This window comes from Anolis carolinensis, chromosome 4, assembly GCF_035594765.1.
Source record: "Anolis carolinensis isolate JA03-04 chromosome 4, rAnoCar3.1.pri, whole genome shotgun sequence".
NCBI classification, from domain to species: Eukaryota; Metazoa; Chordata; class Lepidosauria; order Squamata; family Dactyloidae; genus Anolis; species Anolis carolinensis.
In genome coordinates this window covers 84588-106176 of record NC_085844.1, presented here as the reverse complement: position 1 = coordinate 106176, position 21589 = coordinate 84588, and the positions used below count along the sequence as shown (strand labels likewise).

The window sequence follows — 21589 nt, the reverse complement described above, 5'->3', positions numbered from 1 at the left end:
ACTTACAGGGAGCAGTCACCCCACTGTTTAAGGAGCTCCACTGGCTGCCATTCACTTTCCGGTCCCAATTCAAGGTGCAGGTAATCACCTACAAAGCCCTGAATGGTTTGGGACCTGTCTACCTTTGTGGCCGCCTTTTCCCCTATGAGCCTGCATGATCTCTTCGATCTTCTGGGGTGGCTCTCCTCCCGTTCTCTCCACTATCACAGGCTCGGCTTGTTGGAACGAAGGAGGGCCTTCTCTGTGGTGCCCCCTCGGCTCTAGAATTCCCTCTCTAGGGAGATTATGTTGGATTATGGTTGTGTGTGTATGCAATGTGAATCAAGTGTTTTTGCTGTTTTGCAAGTGTGTGTCTCAGACTGACGGCCTGCTGTGGCCTATACAACATGATTTTTGGCCTTGGAGGACGGGACTTCCTTCGGACTAAGGAATGTGCTTCTTATCAGTTGGACTGCGTGTGCCGAGCCGAGGGGCAAAGGCAGAATGCCTGCTTCCAGAGATGGCTTTTGCTGCGATGTAAATAGCTCTGTAAATATTAAATAAATGTTTGAACTGCTGATGTCTTTGGATCTGTACTGCTTCTCAGAACGAGAGCAAGCAGTCTGACATTGGAGGAAAATTGGTGAGGGGCAGAAGCTCACCAATTCATCAGGGTGCTGATGCGGAGCTGATTGATCAATGGTTTTGTAGAAACCCCCCACGCACCCTGACTACAGATTAGACTGGCCCCAACCCTGTCTGCCCTTATTAAACAGCTAAAAACATGGGTTTTCAAGTGTGCATTTGAACAACCAATAACATGATAGAGCCCTCTCATTGACATACTGTCTCCTCCCACTTTATTTTCCCTCCTACCTATCCTACCCCAAACTATCTTAGGTAACACTTTGACACTTGCCCAGGAAATTTCTTGATGGTCTTGAAACTACACACTTTTTGACTTGACCACCCTCATTTCATCCATGGATGGTGATGTTCTTTTTTATTACCTTTCCCCTTCTTGATCACCATGGTGTTATACTGTATTTTGGGTTTTAATCTGTTTTATATCTGAATGTTATATGGTTTTTTGTCAGCTCACCACAGCCGCTCCTGAATGAACACACGAGACTCTCTGTGATATCACCAGAAACTTTACTGCAGGAAACATAAACATCAGAAAAGCCAAGAATGGGAGACTCCGGCCAACCATCCTTTATATACTCTCCCCCTCATTTGAAAAGTCTCTTCCCGCTCAGTAAAACCCCGCGCAAATTCCCCGCCAAGTCCAGCAGCCGTTTCTTCTCCGAGTCCTGAGACGCAGGTGTCTTATCAATGTCAGTGACCCTGAAACTCAGAGCCACATCCAGGCTCTAGTAGCAGGGGTCTGACATGGCGTCCTCCTCCCCTTCGTCCTGGAAGGAAAAGATTAAACACAACTATTGTTCTCCGCTGTCCAGAGTTCCTTTATACTTTTTTAACAGGCTGCAATGGAATACCGGGTGTACCTTTCCTAGGTCCTTGGGTAACCTCAGCTCATAGGTCACTTCGTTTATTCTTTTCGCTACCCTGAACGGCCCTATATAGCGTGGAGCCAATTTCTTAGATGGGAACCCCAATTTCAGGTTTTTTGTGCTCAGCCAAACCAGATCTCCTTCGCCCAATTTGTCCCCCTCTCGGCGCCTACGATCTGCAAAGAGCTTGTACTTCTTTTGTGTTTCCCGCAATGCCTCCACCACGGTCTGCCACCCTTGCTTAATTTTGGCCGGCCATTCCTTGTCGGTCTGGCCCTCTCCTTCCTTCCACTCGGGTAGCCTGGGGAAAGGTGCCACCTCCTGTCCGTATACTATTTCGAATGGGGCACGACCTGTGGCCGAATGTACGGCCCCGTTAAAAGCCATCTCAGCAAACGGAAGAAGGTCCGCCCAATCGTCCTGTCTATAATTGGTGTACATCCTCAAGAATTGGCACAGTGTCTGTTGGGTACGTTCGACCCCCCCGTTGGTTGCGGGATGAAAAGCCGAGCTCAGATTCCTTTCCGCTCCTAACAGCTGTAAGAATTTTCCCCAAAATTTTGCAGTGAATTGGACTCCCCGGTCGCTAATTATTTTGTCGGGACACCCATGTAGGCGATATACATGCTTCACATACAAATCAGCGAGCTTTTCAGCCGAGGGGAGTTTTGGCAGGGCCACAAAGTGTGCCTGTTTTGAGAATAGGTCCAATATTGTCCAAATGTATCTGTGGCCTCTGCTGGGGGGTAGTTCGCCTACAAAATCCATTGCCACGCATTCCCATGGCCTCATGGGCTCCACCACCTTCTGCAATAGCCCCTGGGGCTTCCCAGGTGGTGTTTTGCCCTCTGCACATAATTCACACTGCGTGACGTACCCCCTGGCGTCTTTCCTCATTCCGGGCCACCAGCATTGTTTGGCCAACAGTTTAATAGTCCTGGTGGGGCCTAGATGACCTGCACCCTTGTTATCGTGGCATTTCCTTAACATTTCTTGTCTTAAACATTCAGGAATATACAATTTCTTATTAACAAACACCAAATCCCCACACAGTTCTCCCTGTTCTTTGTTCGTTTGTAACCATTTGTCCATTCCATATGCTCGCTTCAACTCTTCCTCCCATATTTCTCCTCCCCCCGTGGAAATGGCAGTACGTTTGTTTTCTTTGGCCGCTTGTGCTCGAGTCAGTACTGCCAGGCCCCATTGCTTATCTAGGAAAAGGCTCCCCTCAGATTCCTGAATTCCTCCCCCGTGCTGAGGCATCCGAGAGAGAGCGTCAGCGAGTATGTTGTGTTTCCCCTGGAAGAACTTGAGTCTGAAATCAAAACGGCTGAAATATTGGGCCCATCTAATCTGCTTCGCTGATAGTTTACGAGGGGATCTCAGATACTGTAAATTTCTATGATCAGTCCACACCTCAAACGGTGTTCCACTTCCTTCCAGAAAGTGTCTCCAGCACTCTAGTGTTTTCAGAATCGCTAAGGCTTCTCTCTCCCAAATCGGCCAGTTTTTTTCTGTATCGCTAAACTTTTTCGACAGATAGCCACATGGCTTCAGGTTCCCCCCCTCGTCTTTCTGCAGCAGAACTGCCCCATATGCCCGGTCTGACGCATCGCAATGTAGTACAAAGGTCTTAGACATATCAGGGTGCTGTAGGACAGGCTCCTCAGTAAAACGCTTTTTAAGGGCTTCGAAAGCTTCCTGGCATTCTATTGTCCAGGTCAGTTTGGCCCCTGGGGCCTTCACTTTGGCTGTTTCTCCCCTGCCTTTAGTCTTTAACAAATCCGTTAACGGCAAAGTGAGGCGCGCAAAGTCCTTGATAAATGTTCTATAGAAGTTTGCGAACCCCAGGAAGGATTGCAGCTGCTTCCGTGTTCTGGGGGCTTCCCACCCCCTTACGTCTTCCACCTTCGCAGGGTCCATCGCCACTCCCTGGGAGGAAATCCTATACCCCAGAAAGTCTATCTGGTCTTTATTGAACTCGCACTTGGCAAGCTTCGCATACAGCTTCGCTTCCCTCAACTTTTGTAGGACTTCCCTGACTAGTTCTACGTGTTGCTCCTTAGTCCGAGACATTATCAATATGTCATCTAAAAAAATAAAGACTCCCTTGTACAATAATGGATGCAACACTTCGTTGATTAATTGCATGAACGCGGCCCCTCCCCCGCATAAACCGAATGGGAGCACACAATAGTTGAATAATCCGAAGGCGCAGGAGAAGGCCGTCTTCCACCTGTCCTCTGGTTTGATCTGCAATTTATGGTAAGCCTCAATTAAATCCAATTTAGTGAATATCTGTCCCTCCGATAACTGGGCGATCAAGTCCTTCACTAAGGGTAGAGGGTATTTATTTACAGTACTGATTGCATTCAGGCCCCTGTAGGACTAGCTGGGACTAGCTCTATTTTCACTTCAACTCTCCGCTTCGGTGGGAAATTGTCTGCTTCCTTCTCGTCAAACACGTCCACAAAATCCCGATACTCTGGGGGTAATTTATCTGCCAGTTCTGCTATTCTGATAGAGTCTTCCTCCCCCCTTTTCCCCGGCTCCCTCTCAACTTCCTGGCTCCCTTCTTCCAAACTCATCCCGAAAATCATGCTCTTATCCTCCCAGTTGATTTGCGGGTTGGCCTGCCCCAGCCACGGCATGCCTAGTATAACATTATAGCTGGCTATTTGTGATATCACAAATGACACCTTTCCTTCCCAACTCCCTATCTTACACTTTATATCTTCGGCACTGTATCTAGCTAACGATCCTGATGCTGTGGATCCGTCCAACTGCGAAAATGCTATTGGGGATTCTAGGTTCGTTCTTTCGCATCCCAATCCCTCGGCTAATTCCGGGGAAATGATGTTCCTGGAACATCCACAATCCACAAACGCTTTGCAGGTTGCTTGTTTGCTGCCATTTTCAAGCTGAATGGGGACCACTATCATGGCTTTGTCCTGACTTACCAACCCCCCGAATGGTGCCTCATCGGTGTTTCTTCCTCGGCGCGTTTTCCTGCCACGGCTCTTGGTTTGGGCTGGCCTCCGCCTTCCCCTTTTCTCTGCCAGCACTCGGCAGCTCTGTGGCCCAACCGGCCGCACACAAAGCAGCCACTCCTGCTGGCGCTCACGTTCCCTGTCGGCTCCGCTCTCCTCCCGGCTGGGGCTGATCCCTCCTTCCGGCTCCCCTCTTTCATCTGCGGCCGTTGCTGTAGCGCTCCTCGGTGCCTCCTCGCCTGGGCCAGCGATGTCTCGACGCGCCCCGCCAGCTGAATCCATCCGCGCAGCGTGTCAGGCTCATCACGATGCACCGCCCAGGAGAGGATCTCCCTCCTGAGCCCCTCTTTGAAGAGTTCCATCTTTGTCACTGCAGACCATTCCGGCACCTTTTCGGCGAGGCATTGGAACTCCTCCGCATACTCAGATACCGACCTCTGCCCCTGGGAGACGGTCTTCAACTTCTCCCTCGCCCGGATCTGCTCCAATGGATCTCGGAAACGGGTCTCCAGGGCCCCCATGAAGCGTCGGACTGACCCCAGACATGGGTCGCGCCGCGCGTGCAGCTGAACGTACCAGCTAGCCGCTCCCCTCTTCAACACTGCACCAATGGCCCGTATCCGGCTGGATTCCGTTCTAAAAGTGTGAGCATTGTCCTCCATATAGCCCCTCACCGTGGTAAGGAAAAAATCCAGTTCAGAGGACTCTCCCCCAAACTCGATCCTTAGTTCCTCTCGTCTCGGTAGGGGTCCCTGTGGCGGCAATCCCCAATTCTCCGCCCGTCGCAAGCCCCCTTGCGGACCAGTGGGCCCCGCTGCTGTTTCTCTTGGCCCTGTGCCACGCCCGGCATTCGCCAGGGGCACTAGGGTCTCAGCTGGGAGCGTAGCCGGGATTCTCGGAGGCTTTTCCCCTTCGTCGTCACTCTCCTCCACCCGCGTCAGGCTTGTTTGGGTCTTGGGCCGGGCGCCGGGCTCCTTTCGCATTTCCCTTCCCTTCGGTGCTGGGAGGTCTGCAAAGCCCTGGCTGCTTCCCACGCTCACGTCCCACATTGAGCCAGCCCGAAGTTCCCTTCCTCTCTCTGGCTCCGCCAAAAACGCCAGGCGCTCCATCGCCCTCGACATCACTGCCAGGGTGGTCTCCATCGCCGACATCCTCTCCTCCAGAAACACCATCCTTTGTGGGCCTGGGGAAGGTGAACCTTCCTCTCCTCCGGTGCTGTCTCCCCGCACCACTCCACGCCTCTGGGTTACCCCATTTGGCTGGGCATAAGCGGTGGATGACGCCAGGGCCGCCAGCTGGTGGAACTCAGCGTCCGGCTCGGGAGTGGCCCTTCCCGACCTTCCTCCTCCTGCGCCCAAGAGCTCTTCATCCTCCACTTGCATGTTACACCTCACCGCTACAGCGGGATGGTGTCTATATTCTTGGCTTAGTGTCAGCTCACCACAGCCGCTCCTGAATGAACACACGAGACTCTCTGTGATATCACCAGAAACTTTACTGCAGGAAACATAAACATCAGAAAAGCCAAGAATGGGAGACTCCGGCCAACCATCCTTTATATACTCTCCCCCTCATTTGAAAAGTCTCTTCCCGCTCAGTAAAACCCCGCGCAAATTCCCCGCCAAGTCCAGCAGCCGTTTCTTCTCCGAGTCCTGAGACGCAGGTGTCTTATCAATGTCAGTGACCCTGAAACTCAGAGCCACATCCAGGCTCTAGTAGCAGGGGTCTGACAGTTTTTAGTTATTTATCGATTTTAACTTGTCACATTTTGTTTCTATTTTGGGCTTGGCCCCATGTTAGCCACCCCAAGTCTCTTTGGGGAGATGGTGGCGGGATAGAAAAATAAAGTATTATTAATATATTATTATTTCTCCCCAGTATGAGTCCTTTGATGTTTACGTAGATTTGAACTGTGAATGAAGCTCTTTCCACACTCGAGGCATTTATAGGGTTTCTCACCAGTGTGAGTCCTTTGATGCGATTGTAGACCTGAACTATCAGTGAAACACTGTCCACATTCCAGGCATTTATAAGGTTTCTCCCCAGTATGTGTCCTTATATGTAATCGTAGACCTGACATCTGAATGTAGCTCTGTCCACATTCCAGGCATTTATAGGGTTTCTCCCCAGTATTATGAGTCCTTTGATGTGTACGTAGACCTGAACTAAAAGCGAAGCTCCGTCCACATTCCTGGCATTTATAGGGTTTCTCCCCCGTGTGAGTCCTTTTATGTGAATGTAGACTTGAACTCTGAGCAAAGCTCTGTCCACATTCCAGACATGTAAAGGGTTTCTCCCCAGTGTGAGTCTTTTTATGTGTATGTAGACCTGAATTATGAGCGAAGCTTTGTCCACATTCCAGGCATTTATAAGGTTTCTCCCCAGTATGAATCCTTTGATGTGCACGAAGACTTTCCTTCCGAGTGAACCTCTTTCCACATTCCAGGCATGTAAAGGGTTTCTCCCCAGTATGAATCCTTTGATGTCTGTGTAGACCTGAACTATCAGCAAAGCTCTGTCCACACTCAAGGCATGGATAGGATCTCTCCCCAGTATGAGTCCTTTGATGCGATCGTAGGCCTGAACTATCAGTGTAACACTGTCCACATTCTAGGCATTTATAAGGTTTCTCCCCAGTATGTGTCCTTATATGTGATCGTAGACCTGTCAGATGACTGTAGCTCCGTCCACATTCCAGGCATTTATAGGGTTTCTCCCCAGTATGAGTCCTTTGATGTGAACGTAGATTTGTATTACGAGCGAAACTCTGTCCACATTCCAGACATTTATAGGGTTTCTCCCCAGTGTGAGTTTTTTGATGTGAACGTAGACCTGTAGTACGAGAAAAGCTCTGCCCACATTCCAGGCATTTATAGGGTTTTTCCCCAGTATGAATCCTTTGATGCGAATGTAGACCTCCACTCTGAGTGAATCTCTGTCCACACTCCATGCATTTATAGGGTTTCTCCCCAGTGTGAGTCCTTTCATGTGTACGTAGATTTGTACTAAAAGAGAAGCTCTGTCCACACTTCAGGCATTTATAGGGTTTTTCCCCAGTGTGAATCTTTTGATGTACACACAGACCTGAACTATGCGTAAAGCTCTGTCCACATTCCAAGCATTTATAGGCTTTCTCCACAATGTGAGTCCTCTGATGTTTATATAGACTTGAACTTCCAGTGTAGCTCTTTCCACACTCCAGGCATGTATAAGGTTTCTCCCCACTGTGAGTCCTTTGATGCGAACATAGACCTGAACTATGAGTGAAGCTCTGTCCACATTCCAGGCATTTATAGGGTTTCTCAACAGTGTGAGTCTTTTGATGTTTACGTAGATCTGAACTACTGGTGAAGCTATTCCCACACTCCAAGCATTCATAGAGTTTCTCCTCAGTGTGAGTCCTTTCATGTTGCTGCAGATGATCCCTCCTAGTCAAACTCCTTCCACCATCCAGGCATTCAGATGCTTTCTCCTCCATGTCAACAGTGATATGGGTGTTTAATTGTAATAAAGATGCTTGACTCTTCTTTTTTCCCCCTTTATTATCTGTAAGTGAAGTCAAGAATTCAGCAAGATCATCACCTTCTTCTTCCTATATTATTCATTTCCTTACTGCATCCAAGGGGTCGCTCCAAAAAGTCCTTATTGCCCTGGTGAAGAAAGAAGCAAAAGATCAAGGATGAAAGCCAAAAGTCTTCTTTACATCCAAAATTTCCCCCCTTTCCCTTCATGGGTCATGTTGAAAATGGAAATACCAAGAAATGCAGATATTGGGGTCTCCAGCACACACATAGATACCAGCAAAAGGAATCAACAATACTTTAAAAAGAAGGGAATCCAGAAAGAAAATGGTAGGGGTAGAGGAAGAAAAGAATGAATGAATGAATAAATGATAGAAGGAAAATGAGAAAAATGAGATCATCCCTTTGATTTCACTGGGCTGAACACCATGTGGCTAAAGTAACGAAAGGCAGGCAGGCAGGCACGGTTCTTTGCAATATTAAAGTGCATCATTCACTGGATGTTTCTCTGAATTATTATTATTATTTATTTCTATCCCGCTTTTCTCCTGTGTGTGGATTCAAAGCAGCATACAACATATAAAATTCATACAAATACATCTGACCGCAGTACAAAATCAGATTAAAACATCATCATAATATAAAAACCCCAATTAACATATCAAATAAAACAATTTTAAAAACTTACAGCAAGCACCATTTACAGATATCCATAACTTCCGGCCACTAAAGTTATTTGTCAGGTATTATCAAATTATTCATCAGATTGGCAATGCCTATTTTCATTCGTCTGGGAAGGCCTGGCTCCACAGAAAGGTTTTGCGAACGAAAGGCCAATCAGGAGGGGGCTAATTGTACCTCATTAGGGAGGGAGTTCCAGAGCCGTGGGGCCACCACAGAACAGGCCTCCCTCTCGTTCCCAACAAACGCGCCTTTGATGGTGGTGGGACTGAGAGAAGGGCCTCTCCTACGGATCTCAGGGCTCGAGTGGGTTGGTAGAAGGAGATATGGTCCCTCAAGTAGGCTGGGCCCGAACCGTATAGGGCTTTGTAGGCCAAAACCAGCACCTTGAATTGCGCCCAGAAACAAACCAGAAGCCAGTGTAGCTGCTTCAGGAGCGGGGTGGTATTTTCTCTATAGTCTGACCTTTATATTTCAGATTCAGTGCGCCACCAAAAATACCTATTTCAGTCAGAAAAGATGGTGTTTCAAATAACAGACTCACCGCTGAATAGAAGCAGGTGGACCTCTAGGAGAGCAGTCCAGAAGTCCCTGACTCTATGAGTCCAAGCGTAGTCAGAATTAAGACCATCTCCTGGCTACGCAGGGACTTTCAAGCTCGGGACCGCTCTATATGCCTCATTGTCACCTCTGAGGACAGTTCACTAATTGAGGAGATTTGGGCACTACTGAACTCATGGGAAATTAATATCAGGAAGGTATTTCTGGATCCTATAATCAGACCCTTGATGGCAGGCCCGGAACTACTTTCCCATGATACAACTAGATTCAGAATGGATAGTGCCCGTAAACATCAAGTTAGGTCCCTATCATAGAATCATAGAATAGTAGAGTTGGAAGAGACCTCATGGGCCATCCAGTCCAACCCCCTGCCAAGAAGCAGGAAATCGCACTCAAAGCACCCCCGACAGATGGCCATCCAGCCTCTGCTTAAAAGCCTCCAAGGAAGGAGCCTCCACCACAGCCCGGAGGAGAGAGTTCCACTGTCGAACAGCCCTCAGCGTGAAGAAGTTCTTCCTGATGTTCAGGTGGAATCTCCTTTCCTGTAGTTTGAAGCCATTGTTCCCTTGTGTCCTAGTCTGCAGGGCAGCAGAAAACAAGCTTGCTCCCACCTCCCTATGACTTCCCTTCACGTATTTGTACATGGCTATCATGTCTCCTCTCAGCCTTCTCTTCTGCAGGCTAAACATGCCCAGCTCTTTAAGCCTCTCCTCATAGGGCTTGTTCTCCAGACCCTTAATCATTTTAGTCGCCCTCCTCTGGACGCTTTCCAGCTTGTCAACATCTCCCTTCAACTGTGGTGCCCAGAATTGGACGCAGTATTCCAGGTGTGGTCTGACCAAGGCAGAGTAGAGGGGGAGCATGACTTCCCTGGATCTAGACGCTATACCCCTATTTATGCAGGCCAGAATCCCGTTGGCTTTTTTAGCTGCCGCATCACATTGTTGGCTCATGTTTAACTTGTTCCCCACGAGGACTCCAAGGTCTTTTTCGCACACACTGCTGTCAAGCCAGGCGTCCCCCATTCTGTATCTTTGATTTCCATTTTTTCTGCCGAAATGAAGTATCTTGCATTTGTCCCTGTTGAACTTCATTTTGTTAGTTTCGGCCAATCATCTCTCTAGTCTGTCAAGATCGTTTTGAATTCTGCTCCTGTCTTCTGGAGTGTTAGCTATCCCTCCCAGTTTTGTGTCATCTGCAAACTATCTTTCTCAAGAACTTGTTTAATGGCCCCCAGCTCAACTCCAGTTCCCTCCCAATCCATTCCTGATTCCAACCCACAGACACTGCTTCTGTTTAGTCATTCTATCTCCACTGACTGCTCCCTCCTCTTGTCTTCACAGGATTTAGATATTAATCAGGATAGAATCCTGAGTAGCTCCCTGGTTACAGATAGCTGACTAGGGCCTCCAAATACCAAGTTTAGTCACTCTGGGGGTTGGGGTGGGGGGTGGACCAGAGTCGGGGGGGGGGGGGAGATCATCGAGGGAGGAGGAGGAGCGGTCATCCCAGGAAGAAACGCAACAGAGTTCTTGTGACCCTGGAGAAGGATAGGTGTGGTAGACTCCATGACAGTCCCCTCGGATTGAGGATTCTGCTATTCAATGCCAGGTCCGTCAATGGTAAATCAGCTATCACCCAGGATTTGATCTTGGATGAACCTGCGGACTTGGCTTGCATCACCAAGACCTGGCTGGATGAGCCCAGCGGGGTAAATTTTGCACAGCTGTGTTCTCCAGGTTTTGCGGTGCAACAGCAGGCCAGATCCAGGGGGCGGGGAGGTGGGCTTGCGGTGGTCTTTCGGCAGTCCATCTCCCTGGTCAGGTGCACCGTCCCGCAATCTGCACAATTTGAGGGTGTACATCGTAAGGCGGGTACCCGGGACAGCTTGGAGATTCTGCTGGTGTACCGTCCACCCCGCAACACAGCAGTCTCCCTGCCCGAGCTAGCAGAGGTGATCTCTGGTGTGGCGTTGGCCTCCCAGCAACTGATAGCGCTGGGGAAATTTAACATTCATGCCGAGGCCACCTTAACAGGTGCAGCTCAAGACTTCATGGTTGCCATGACGACCATGGGGCTGTCCCAAGTGATATCTGGTCCCACCCATCAAGCTGGTTTTCATTGCCATGGATGGTGAAGGTCAGAGTGGAAGAGCAAAATATTCTTCCGTTGTCATGATCCGACCACCACCTGATCAGTTTAAGACTTACCGTGACCTCGAACCTCCGCAGGGGTGGTGGACCCATTAAGATCCGCCCCAGGAGACTTATTTATTTATTTCCAACATTTGTATCCCGCCCTTCTCACCCGAAGGGACTCAGGGCTGCTTACAACAATGGCAACAATTCGATGCCCACACAAAAACAATATCAAACAATACATAAAATCCCTTAAAACTATTAAAGAAGAATTGGCAGCGATGAAACGTTCCAGGAGACTAGAGTGCTGCTGGCGGAAAACTTAGGGCGTCTCTGACCGAGCACGAGCTAGAGCTGCTATTAAGGCCTACTCTGTGGCTTTGCAGGCATCCAGGAAGACCTTCACGACTGCCGGCATAGCGTCTGCAACTAATAGACCATTGGAGTTGTTCCGTGTTGTTGGGGAGCTCCTCCACCCTCCTGAGGGTGAGGGGCACCCGAAGACTTGGCAACTCGGTGCAGCGAGTTCGCACACAACTTTCCAGACAAAGTCGCTCAGATTTGCCTTGAGCTGGACGCTAGCTTAGATGCAATGCCAGAAGAGATAACCAAGGCACATGTCTGTCCTATTTTGTGGGATTCGTTTCAGCTTGTTGACGTGGACAAGATCCTTGGAGCAGTGAAGGCGACCACTTGGGCCACGGATCCTTGCCCCTCTTGGCTAATTAAATTGGCCAGCGGAGAGTTGGGAGATTGGTTTGTGAGGATAATTAATTCCTCACTGGATCAAGGTAAATTTCCATCTGCCCCTAAACAGGCCATAGTGAGACCAATTCTGAAGGTGGCCTCCCTTGATTCGACCATTTCAAGTAACTACAGACCAATCTCGAACCTCCCTTTTTTGGGCAAGGTACTGGAGTGGGTGGTTGCCTCGCAGCTCCTGGTTTTTTGGATGACACCTATTTTCTGGACCCATCACAGTCTGGTTTTAGACCTGGTCACAGCTCTGAGACGGCTTTGGTCGCCTTGGTGGATGACCTCCGCAGGGAACTGGACAGGGGGACTGTGACCCTGCTGGTTCTCTTGGACATCTCAGCAGCTTTCGATACCATCGACCTTGGTATCATTCTGGGTCGGCTCTCCAGGAGGGGCCTTGGGGGTACTGCTCTGCAGTAGCTCCAGTCCTTCCTGGAGGGCTGTTCCCCATTGGTGAAGCTGGGGGACACCTGCTCGGACCCCTGGCCATTGACCTGTGGGGTCCCGCAAGGTTCCATTCTGTCCCTCATGCTTTTCAAAATGTACATGAAACCGCTGGGAGAGGTCATCCGGAGTTTTGGAGTTTGGTGCCATCTCTACATGGATGACACCCAACTCTACTACTCCTTTCCACCAAACTCCAAGGAAGCCCCTCAGATACTGGACCAGTGCTTGTTGGGTTATCTAAGCAATCATGCATGCATTTTAAATGTGGGATGGTTTATGTAGTTAGTTATGTATGTTGCTTAGTAACCTGAGCCAAGCTGCATTCCAGAGTTGATGACACCATTTAGGGGGTTTTGCATATGAAATGGGAAATGGGAGTATCCTTTCTGGGGACACACAGGAAGTGATGTACAGATGCCTCTTCCTGTCTCTTTCTCTTCACTCCTGACCATGCCATGCTGATGTTCCTGTTTGTTAAGAGATATGTAGTATCCTGAACTTTTTTTTTTTGGAACTAAGATGTTTTTGCCTGTATGACCATCATCATACAAGATTGTGAGTAAACATATTTTTGCTATTTTATTTGATGTCTCTGATGTTTATTTTATGCGCATGACCTTTTAAAGGGAAAGGGAGGCTGGATATTTTTGTCTTATTGTTTATTTTCTTTTTACCTCTGCTCACATAAACCCCTAGTCTTCTGCGTTTTACTGCTCTGCACCAATATTTAACCATATTGGGATCATAATCTTAACAGGTTATGAATATATATTTCTATTAGTGCTTGGCGGATGTGATGGGCTGGATGAGGGTGAATAAGCTCAAGCTTAGCCCTGACAAGACAGAAGTCATCCAGGTCAGTTGTAGGTCTGATTGGGGTATTGGGTGGCAACCTGTGCTTTACAGGGTCACACTCCCCCTGAAGGCGCAGGTCCAGTTTGGGGGGTCCTCCTGGATTCAGCGCTGATGCTTGATGCTCAGGTGCCGGCGGTGGCCGGGAAGGCCTTTGCACAATTAAAACTTGTGCGCCAGCTGAGACCTTACCTCGTGAAGTCTGATCTGGCCATGGTGGTCCATACCTTAGTTACCTCTAGACTGGACTATTGCAATGCGCTCCACATGGGGCTGCCCTTGAAAATGGCCCGGAAACTTCAACTAGTCTAACACTCGGCAGCCTTGCTCCTAACTGGAGCTCATTATAGGGAGCGGTCAACCCTCCTGCTTAAGGATCTCCACTGGCTGCCGTTCATTTTCTGGACCCAATACAAGGTGCAGGTGAATACCTACAAAGCCCTGTACTGTTTGGGACCTTCCTACCTTTGTGATCGCCTCTCCCCCTATGAACCTGCACGATCTCTTCATTTGTCGGGGGAGGCCGTCCTCTCGCTTCCGCTGCCGTCACAAGCGTGGTTGGTGGGGACGAGAGAGTAGTGGCCCCCCGACTCTGGAACTCGTTATTGCTTTTATCTGGTATTATCTGTAAGCCACCCCGAGTCTCCTTCAGGGGAGATGGAGGTAGGGTATAAATAATAATAATAATAATAATAATAATTTATTATTATTATATCCCGCTCCCATGAGGAGTCTAGCAGCTGAATGAATAAACAACAAAACATGCCCATGATTTCTAGAGCACCGAGTCATAGAAGTTGGTATAAAACACAGCCATTCTACAGCATAGGCGCACACTTCAATTCAATAACCTTTCACCTTTCATATTGTCACAATTTATCACTTTTAGCTGGCAGCTGGGGTAGAAATATCTTTTAAAGAGACTTGTTTTAATAATGTTGGTGGACAAAAAAGACATTTAAAGCTAAATTCAAAGCTAACCTTTAAAATGTGGTATAAACGCCAAGAAAGGACTGAGAAGAAAGCACGCACGTGCATCTGACTGAGGCTAGCCATGGCCAACAGTGCTGTGGATTTTGAAGAAGCAGAATGGGGGGGGGGGGGGGGGCGCAAAGGGAGAAACAGACCGAGAAAGCTAGTGTCTCAAGCAAGTATAACCTTTCATCTGGAAATGTATGTTCTCTTGTGAAAGAAAGACAATCAGAGTCATAGGCCACGAGTGATCGCTTATAGTAGTAGAGCAGGAGCCTCCCTTCCCCCATTTCTGGAACAGGCTTCATGAGAGAAGGGAGGGAGGGGGCTGGTCTTAGAGATCTCCAGCAACTCAAGGCAATCTAGAGAAACAAAGGCTTTCCATCCAGGACTGTAATCAAAGGAATAATCCCAACCTGTGGAAGGAAGAACAGCCTCAAAAATACCTGACTTTTTTTTCCATGTCAGGAGTAACCAGAGTTGCTTCTGGAGTGAGAGAGTTGGCCGTCTGCAAGGACGTTGCCCAGGGGATGCCCGGATGTTTTTGATGTTTTACCATCCTTGTGGGAGGCTTCTCTCATGTCCCCGCATGGAGCTGGAGCTGATAGAGGGAGCTCATCTGCGCTCTCCCCGGGTGGGATTCGAACCTGGCAGCCTTCAGGTCAGCAACCCAACCTTCAGGTCACAAGGCTTTTATCCCCTAGGCCACCGGAGGCTCCAATACCTGACAAAATGGTGGAAGAGAGGGGGGATAATCCAGGTTTGCAATTACACTAAGTAGGGATATGGATCTATAGGTCTGGCCTCCAGAAAAGAAATGTGGAGAATGTGGCAAGAAAAGGCCTTCTTCAGAGAGTATGAAATTCTCTGCTAGTCAAAACAAGCAGCACGGCAGGGGGGGGGGGGGTAGATAGGAAATTGAGGAGTTGAAAGTGGGGGGAAGGCTCAAGGAGACAGGACTTTGATGACCCAGGGAGAAGGGACAGAGAGGGCAGGAAATGTCATGAATATTTTTGAACATTAAAATCTTCTTTAATCTGTTTTCAGTGGGACAGATGATCAGGCATTTTCAGAGAAAGAAGTAGACACACAGACTCCTGTACTGGGTTTTATGATAGCTATATTGGTTGCACAGACAAAAGAAGAAACATCACATTTACCCAGCATTCACTTACATACATTTACTCAGTCATACTCATCATGCCTCTCCATTAAGTTCATCAGGCTATTAGGAGGAAGGAGGCGGGTGGACAGAATGCTGCACTCCTTGCAGATCTGCCACACAATAAAAAAAGGGTCTCCTTATGGACATCCATTATTTGGTTGTTTAGATAACTTCAGACTGTCAAGCCCAGACTTGCTGGAGCTTCATCAATTCTGGAACAGATAGGTTGTTTAAGTTCTTTCATAAGGTAACGTATTGACTAAACAGGTGTTGTTTTACACTGTATGTTCTACAGTTGTCCTCTGGATTTCTCATTAGCACTTTCCATTCCACAGCTAATGAATTTCTTCACCTTCTCCATAATGCCATTTTCAGGTTTCCATTTTAGGATGGTGTCTTCAGTCAGACCCCAGTCATACAGTCTCATTCAATCTATTCATCACAGAAGGAGAGAAGAGGGGGAATTGTTGTGGAGAAATGGAATGTAGAGAGAAAAGAGGTGCGAGAGAAGGACAAAGAAAGCAATGAGGTATAGATGGAAGGAGAGAGCTTGCACAAGAATGCTTTAGAAACTTTATAACCTGTACTATAAAGGGGCTGAGTTGGATCTCAGCTGTGTGGCACGTTTCTTTTTGGATTTGTCTGGCCAGAATAAATATCTTGGTTCCCTCTATTACGGATTAATAGAGGGAAGCTCTTATGTGCGCCCACGATCCAGAGTCACCCGCAGAACAATAACGTTCCATTCAGGTTTGCAAAACAAAAATACAGGAACTTTACTAATTCCAAGAGATCAAAAAAGTAGTATTTACAATGGATTGCTTACAGAAGTCCAAAGACATGAACAGTCCTTTCTCAGTCCACAAATACAGTCCTGGTTCTTCATCCTCTTTTTTTCTCAGCAGCAAACAGGCCTCAAAATAGCAACGCCTCTCTGAGTATACTCTCTTCACCAACAGTACTTAGTCAGCATTGGAAAAAAAATTGTCCAAACTGGTTCTGCAGCAGCAGAACATAAACAGTATCAAATCAATCCCCAGGTCTTTGCAGGCTCAGCCCGTCGGCTTCATGCAATTCATTTTTCAGTTAACACATATGGCACAGTGCCTTTGCAAACCATGACACCCTCCAAGTCTGTAAGGTCACCTCACACTTCTAGACAAACGCCAAAAGCTACAAACTTTGAATTACAAAATTGGCAATTAGCAGTCTGCATTCCCATAATTGCAATAGAGAATAAATTATGGCAATGGCTACAAAGAAAGAAAGCTCTATAGATGATCTGGGTAGGAACAAGGTATTTCAACAGCAACTAACTTATGTTTACTGTAATCAACCCCTTTCTTGCTAAAAATGACAGATAGATATTCTGCAAAAATTAAGTTAAAAAAACAGTTGTATAAAATAACATCAAGGATCAAACAGGATCTTCGATATGATATTATATATATATATATATATATATATATATATATATATATATATATATATATATAAAAATCTGTTTTATTTCTTAAAAGGTACAAAACATTTTCCAGAAAAAGAGAATGGAGTAACAAATCATATCACAAAGAACACCTAAGGCATAACAGACCTGACCGAACAAGGATTGCCAGTTCACCAAAAACTCAACACCAGGTTTCTATAAGCAGACAGGGTACATAAATGAGATGAAAGCAGACAAGGTGTGACAAATTCATCTTCAATACAAGGAACAAATCTATATATATAAAAAAGAGTGATGGCATCACGGCAGCGGACAAAACAACAAAAGTAAACACCCCACAACCTCGAAAATTGACATCACAACCCCTAATCCATGCCTCTAGGTTGATACAACAAAAAGAAAAGAAAAATAAAGTCCTAATTAGAGGGAGAGGAATAATTGTTTTTATCCAATTGCTGCCAGTTAGAAGGCTAAGCTCTGCTCACTTGGTCTCCTAGCAACCCACTCAGCCCAGGGGACCCTTTACCTTAACTACCACCAATTTCTCAATACTTTATTTCCCATACCACCATACTTCGTCACAGCAAGTAACCTTATATAACTCTACAAGATTCTGAAGTTTTCAACGTTTCTCCAAGAGACAGGCAAAGATGGCCTAAGAGAAGTAGTCTACAAGAAAGTCTGTGTAGGCCTCTTGAGAGTCCTCTCTGGTGGAATAAACATGTTAAAGTCAAAGGACACACTGTTACTTTACTGATGGCCTGACTTACAAGAAAATCATTGAGACTGGACTGGGATAAGCAAAAGGAGATCTCTTGATGAAATTAAGTGGATTGATGAAATAAAGGAAGGGGAAATATAAACATAAAATTACAATAATCAAACTTTGATTGATATTATATAAAAACACTGAAATACAATTTAGATTCGAAGTGAAAAAAAATGAGGGGAGGTCTATATAATATGACATGATCAATCTAAATGCATTTAAAATTTAAAGGGAACAAAAATAGGAGAGATATCAAGAGATTAAAGTAATCATCTAAAGATGAAGTTATTAAAAATTACAAAAAAAAATGAATTCTAGCCAAACCAAATTGATAATATTAGGCTTGAAGTTAGACATCAAAATAAAATATTTTGTTTTATATTTAGCATCAGCTGAAATGCAATTATGCAGGACAAGAATACCATGCAATTGTTTCAACATTTTAAGGGTTAAAAATTCATTATATAATTGGCGTAGTCAGCAGGATCCTAACAGTGTGATAGAGTATTTTGGAGGTACAGTAGAGTCTCACTTATCCAAGCTAAACGGGCCGGCAGAAGCTTGGATAAGCGAATATCTTGGATAATAAGGAGGGATTAAGGAAAAGCCTATTAAACATCAAATCAGGTTATGATTTTACAAATTAAGCACCAAAACGTCATGTTATACAACTAATTTGACAGAAAAAGTAGTTCAATACGCAGTAATGTTATGTTGTAATTACTCTATTTACGAATTTAGCACCAAAATATCACGATATATTGAAAACACTGACTACAAAAATGGCTTGGATTATCCAGAGGCTTGGATAAGCGAGGCTTGGATTAGTGAGACTTTACTGTATAAGGAAACAAGGCCCTCGATGGCGCAGCAGATTAAACCGCTGAGCTGCTGAACTTGCTGACCGAAAGGTCGGCGGTTTGAATCCAGGGAGCAGAATGAGAGCCCGCTGTTAGCCTCAGCATCTGCCAACCTAGCAGTTCAAAAACATGCAAATGTGAGTAGATCAATAGGTACCGCTCTGGTGGGAAGGTAACGGCGCTCCATGCAGTCATGCCGGCTACATGACCTAGGAGGTGTCTATGGACAATGTCTTCGGCTGAGGTGTCTTCGGCTGAGAAATGGAGATAATAATAATACTTTATTTTTATATCCCGCCACCACCTCCCTGAAGGCACTTGGGGCGGCTAACATGGGGCCAAGCCCAAAAGAAAAACAAGGTATAAACAAGTTAAAACATAAAAACAGGATCCTAACAGTGTGACAGAGTATTTTGGAGGTACAAGGAAACAAGGCTGGGACACTGAATAACAGATAAGTCCGGACTGAAACAAACAGGGAGAGCTGAGGCTGTGGGGACTGAACAGTCTTTACTCTCTGTTGATGTCCCAATGGACTAAACAGAGGAAATACCCAAATGGAAGGGAAGACTGAAACTGAGAGGAGTGCAAAAGAGGGAGGAAATAGCAAGGTCCCTGCTCTTTGTAAAGAAATGTATTTTAGAATGTGTTTATGAATGTTGATGTAAGATAATAATTTTTAATCTGATTTATAATGGACTGTACAGTTTTATATATGTGTTTTATTGTAAGTCGCCCTGAGTCCCCTGTTGGGTGAGAAGGGCGGGATATAAATGTTGTAATAAAATAAATAATAAATAAATGTCCCAGTGCAGACTAAACAGAAGAAATCACTGAAGGGAGAGGGAAAAGAGCGGTCCGTTCTATAAGAACCCATTTTGATAAAGACATGAGAGTATTATTAGAGGACACAGAAATGCTGGACCACTGTGACAACCACCATGGCAGACGACACAGAGAAGCCACTTAAATCCACAAGAAGCAGGTGGAGGATTTCAACAGAAAGGAAGAAACCATGGCAATTAACAGCATCTGGCTCCCAGGTATTTAAAACTCTTAAAATCAGGACAATAAATAAAGAACAACACTCTGAAAAGAGGGGAATTCCAGACTGGAAACAGCCAGGGCCAGCCAACACTTCCCAAGAAAGGATTCCCCAGGCAGCCAGGCCTTGAAGCTGCAAGGCCATTAAATGCGTGATTCATTGTAACATTCACACTGGCCTCCAACAGACAGGAGTTCTTTCCTTCTTTCTCCCACCCTGGACATCATTCCACAGGCCTAGTTTCCCACAGACCTCACAACCTCTGATATGGGTGAAAAGTCGGGAGAGAGTGCTTCTGGAACGTGGCCAGGCAACCCAGAAAACTCACAGCAGCCCATTATCCTGATTACCGGGCTGCTGCAGGGATACAGCCCTGGGCTCTCTGAGGGCGACAGGAACACGGAAGGCACCGCAGACCCACTCAGCCTTGTGGGCGAAATCAGCTGGAATTACCCACACGCTTCAGGGTTTCAATGGCTTCTCTGTGTGCAGTCGTCTGCCCTGGTGGTTGTTGGTGAGCGTGGTCAGAGGGCGGCAAGGCCGAGAGCAAGCCACGGGAGGAAAGGCCAAGACCCGCCCGGGGAAAAGCGTTCTTGCCCTTCATCGAGGGAACCACGGGCCGCGGAGGGAAGCGGCGGCGGAGGGAGAAACACGGCCCTCAAACCCGCTCCAGGCCCACCGAGGAGACCCGACCGACGCTCCCTTCAGCAAGGGACGCGACGAATCCTCTCACCTGGGCAGGAGTCTTCCGTATCCCGCGCAGCTGTGGACACGAAGTCTCCAGAGGGGCCCCCTCCCCGAACGCAGCCGCCTCGCCCCGGCGGGAAGCCAGGCCCGGGCCCCCGGTCTCCGCCTCACAAAGGACAAAATGGCGGAGAGAGAGGCTCGGAGGAGAACCAACGAAGAAGCCACGCCTCCTCCTCCTCCTCCTCCTCTCCGGAGCCGGCCTTCGCCCTCCCATTGGCCGAGCCCGTCACGCCCCGCCCATGGGACGCCCCCATTGGCTGCAGCTTGGATTGACGGGTGGTAAGGAAAGGCTGGGAAGAAGGAAGGGAGGCGGGAAGGCTGAGAGAATAATGGCGCCGCTCGGCTCCTTCCCAGAACCATCTCGAGGCCCGCTGAGGAGACGCACCCGAGGCTCCCTTCAGCCAAGGACGCGCCGAAGCCTCTCCCCTCGGCAGGAGTCTCCCGCATCCCACGCAGCTGTGGGCAAGAGGCCTCCAGAGGGGCCCCAAAGGCGGCAGCCTGGCCCAGGCGGAATCGGGGAACACGGGAGGCCCCGCGGGCTCACTCGGTCAGAGATGTCCGCCCGCCCAGGGCCCTGGCTCAGGAGGGAAATCAGACAGAAAACCCAGCCTCAGGCATGTAGCGAAATTCTCAGGGCGGTCTGCGAGAAGGCCTTACATTTATTATTTAAACTGTTATGTTTATTCATATCCTGACCTGATCGCCATGCTCAATATATCCCATGTGCATGAATGGGGGTCTTGGGATAACCATACGAAAGGTTTGCCGGGGTAGATCCTGTCTCGCCCAGACTGCCCCCCCCCCCCCGAAACGATATCCTGGCTACCCTGCTGCCCTGAGAAATGCAAAAAGCAAAGTTTGTTTTCACCACAATATAAAAGCTTCCCCTGACGTTATTTCCAGTTGGTGCTCATCTCCATTTCTAAGCCGAAGAGCCGGCTTTGTCCGTAGACACCTCCAAGGTCATGTAGCCACTGGCATGATGCATGGAGCACTGTTACCTTCCCGCCGGAGTGGTACCTATTGATCTACTCACATTGGCATGTTTTGGAACTGCTAGCTTGGCAGATGCTGGGGCTAACAGTGGGCGCTCACTCCACTCACCAGATTTGAATCTGGGACCTTTCAGTCCGCAAGTTCAGCAG

General features: G+C 47.5%; 1 protein-coding gene across 6 annotated transcripts; it reads right to left on the bottom strand.

Moving 5' to 3' along the window:
• Window positions 1-1117: 1117 nt before the first annotated feature.
• Window positions 1118-20673, bottom strand: LOC103281600 (zinc finger protein 420). 6 transcript variants are annotated; one of them, XR_010005828.1, is made up of 4 exons: window positions 20431-20603; window positions 18810-18906; window positions 8066-8133; window positions 1118-1394 (listed from the first exon to the last, which is right to left on the bottom strand). XR_010005828.1 is itself a non-coding variant. In XM_062979809.1 (3 exons), the coding sequence occupies exons 1-3, from the start codon at window positions 20656-20658 to the stop codon at window positions 1334-1336; spliced, it is 357 nt and encodes a 118-aa protein (XP_062835879.1). In that variant the 5' UTR covers window positions 20659-20673; the 3' UTR covers window positions 1118-1333. The 6 variants fall into 6 exon arrangements, 5 of the variants coding, with proteins under 5 accessions (XP_062835879.1, XP_062835880.1, XP_062835877.1 ...); XM_062979809.1 differs by lacking the exon at window positions 18810-18906 and having other exon boundaries at window positions 20431-20673; XM_062979807.1 differs by lacking the exon at window positions 1118-1394 and having other exon boundaries at window positions 5961-16008.
• Between the last annotated feature and the right edge of the window lie 916 nt (window positions 20674-21589).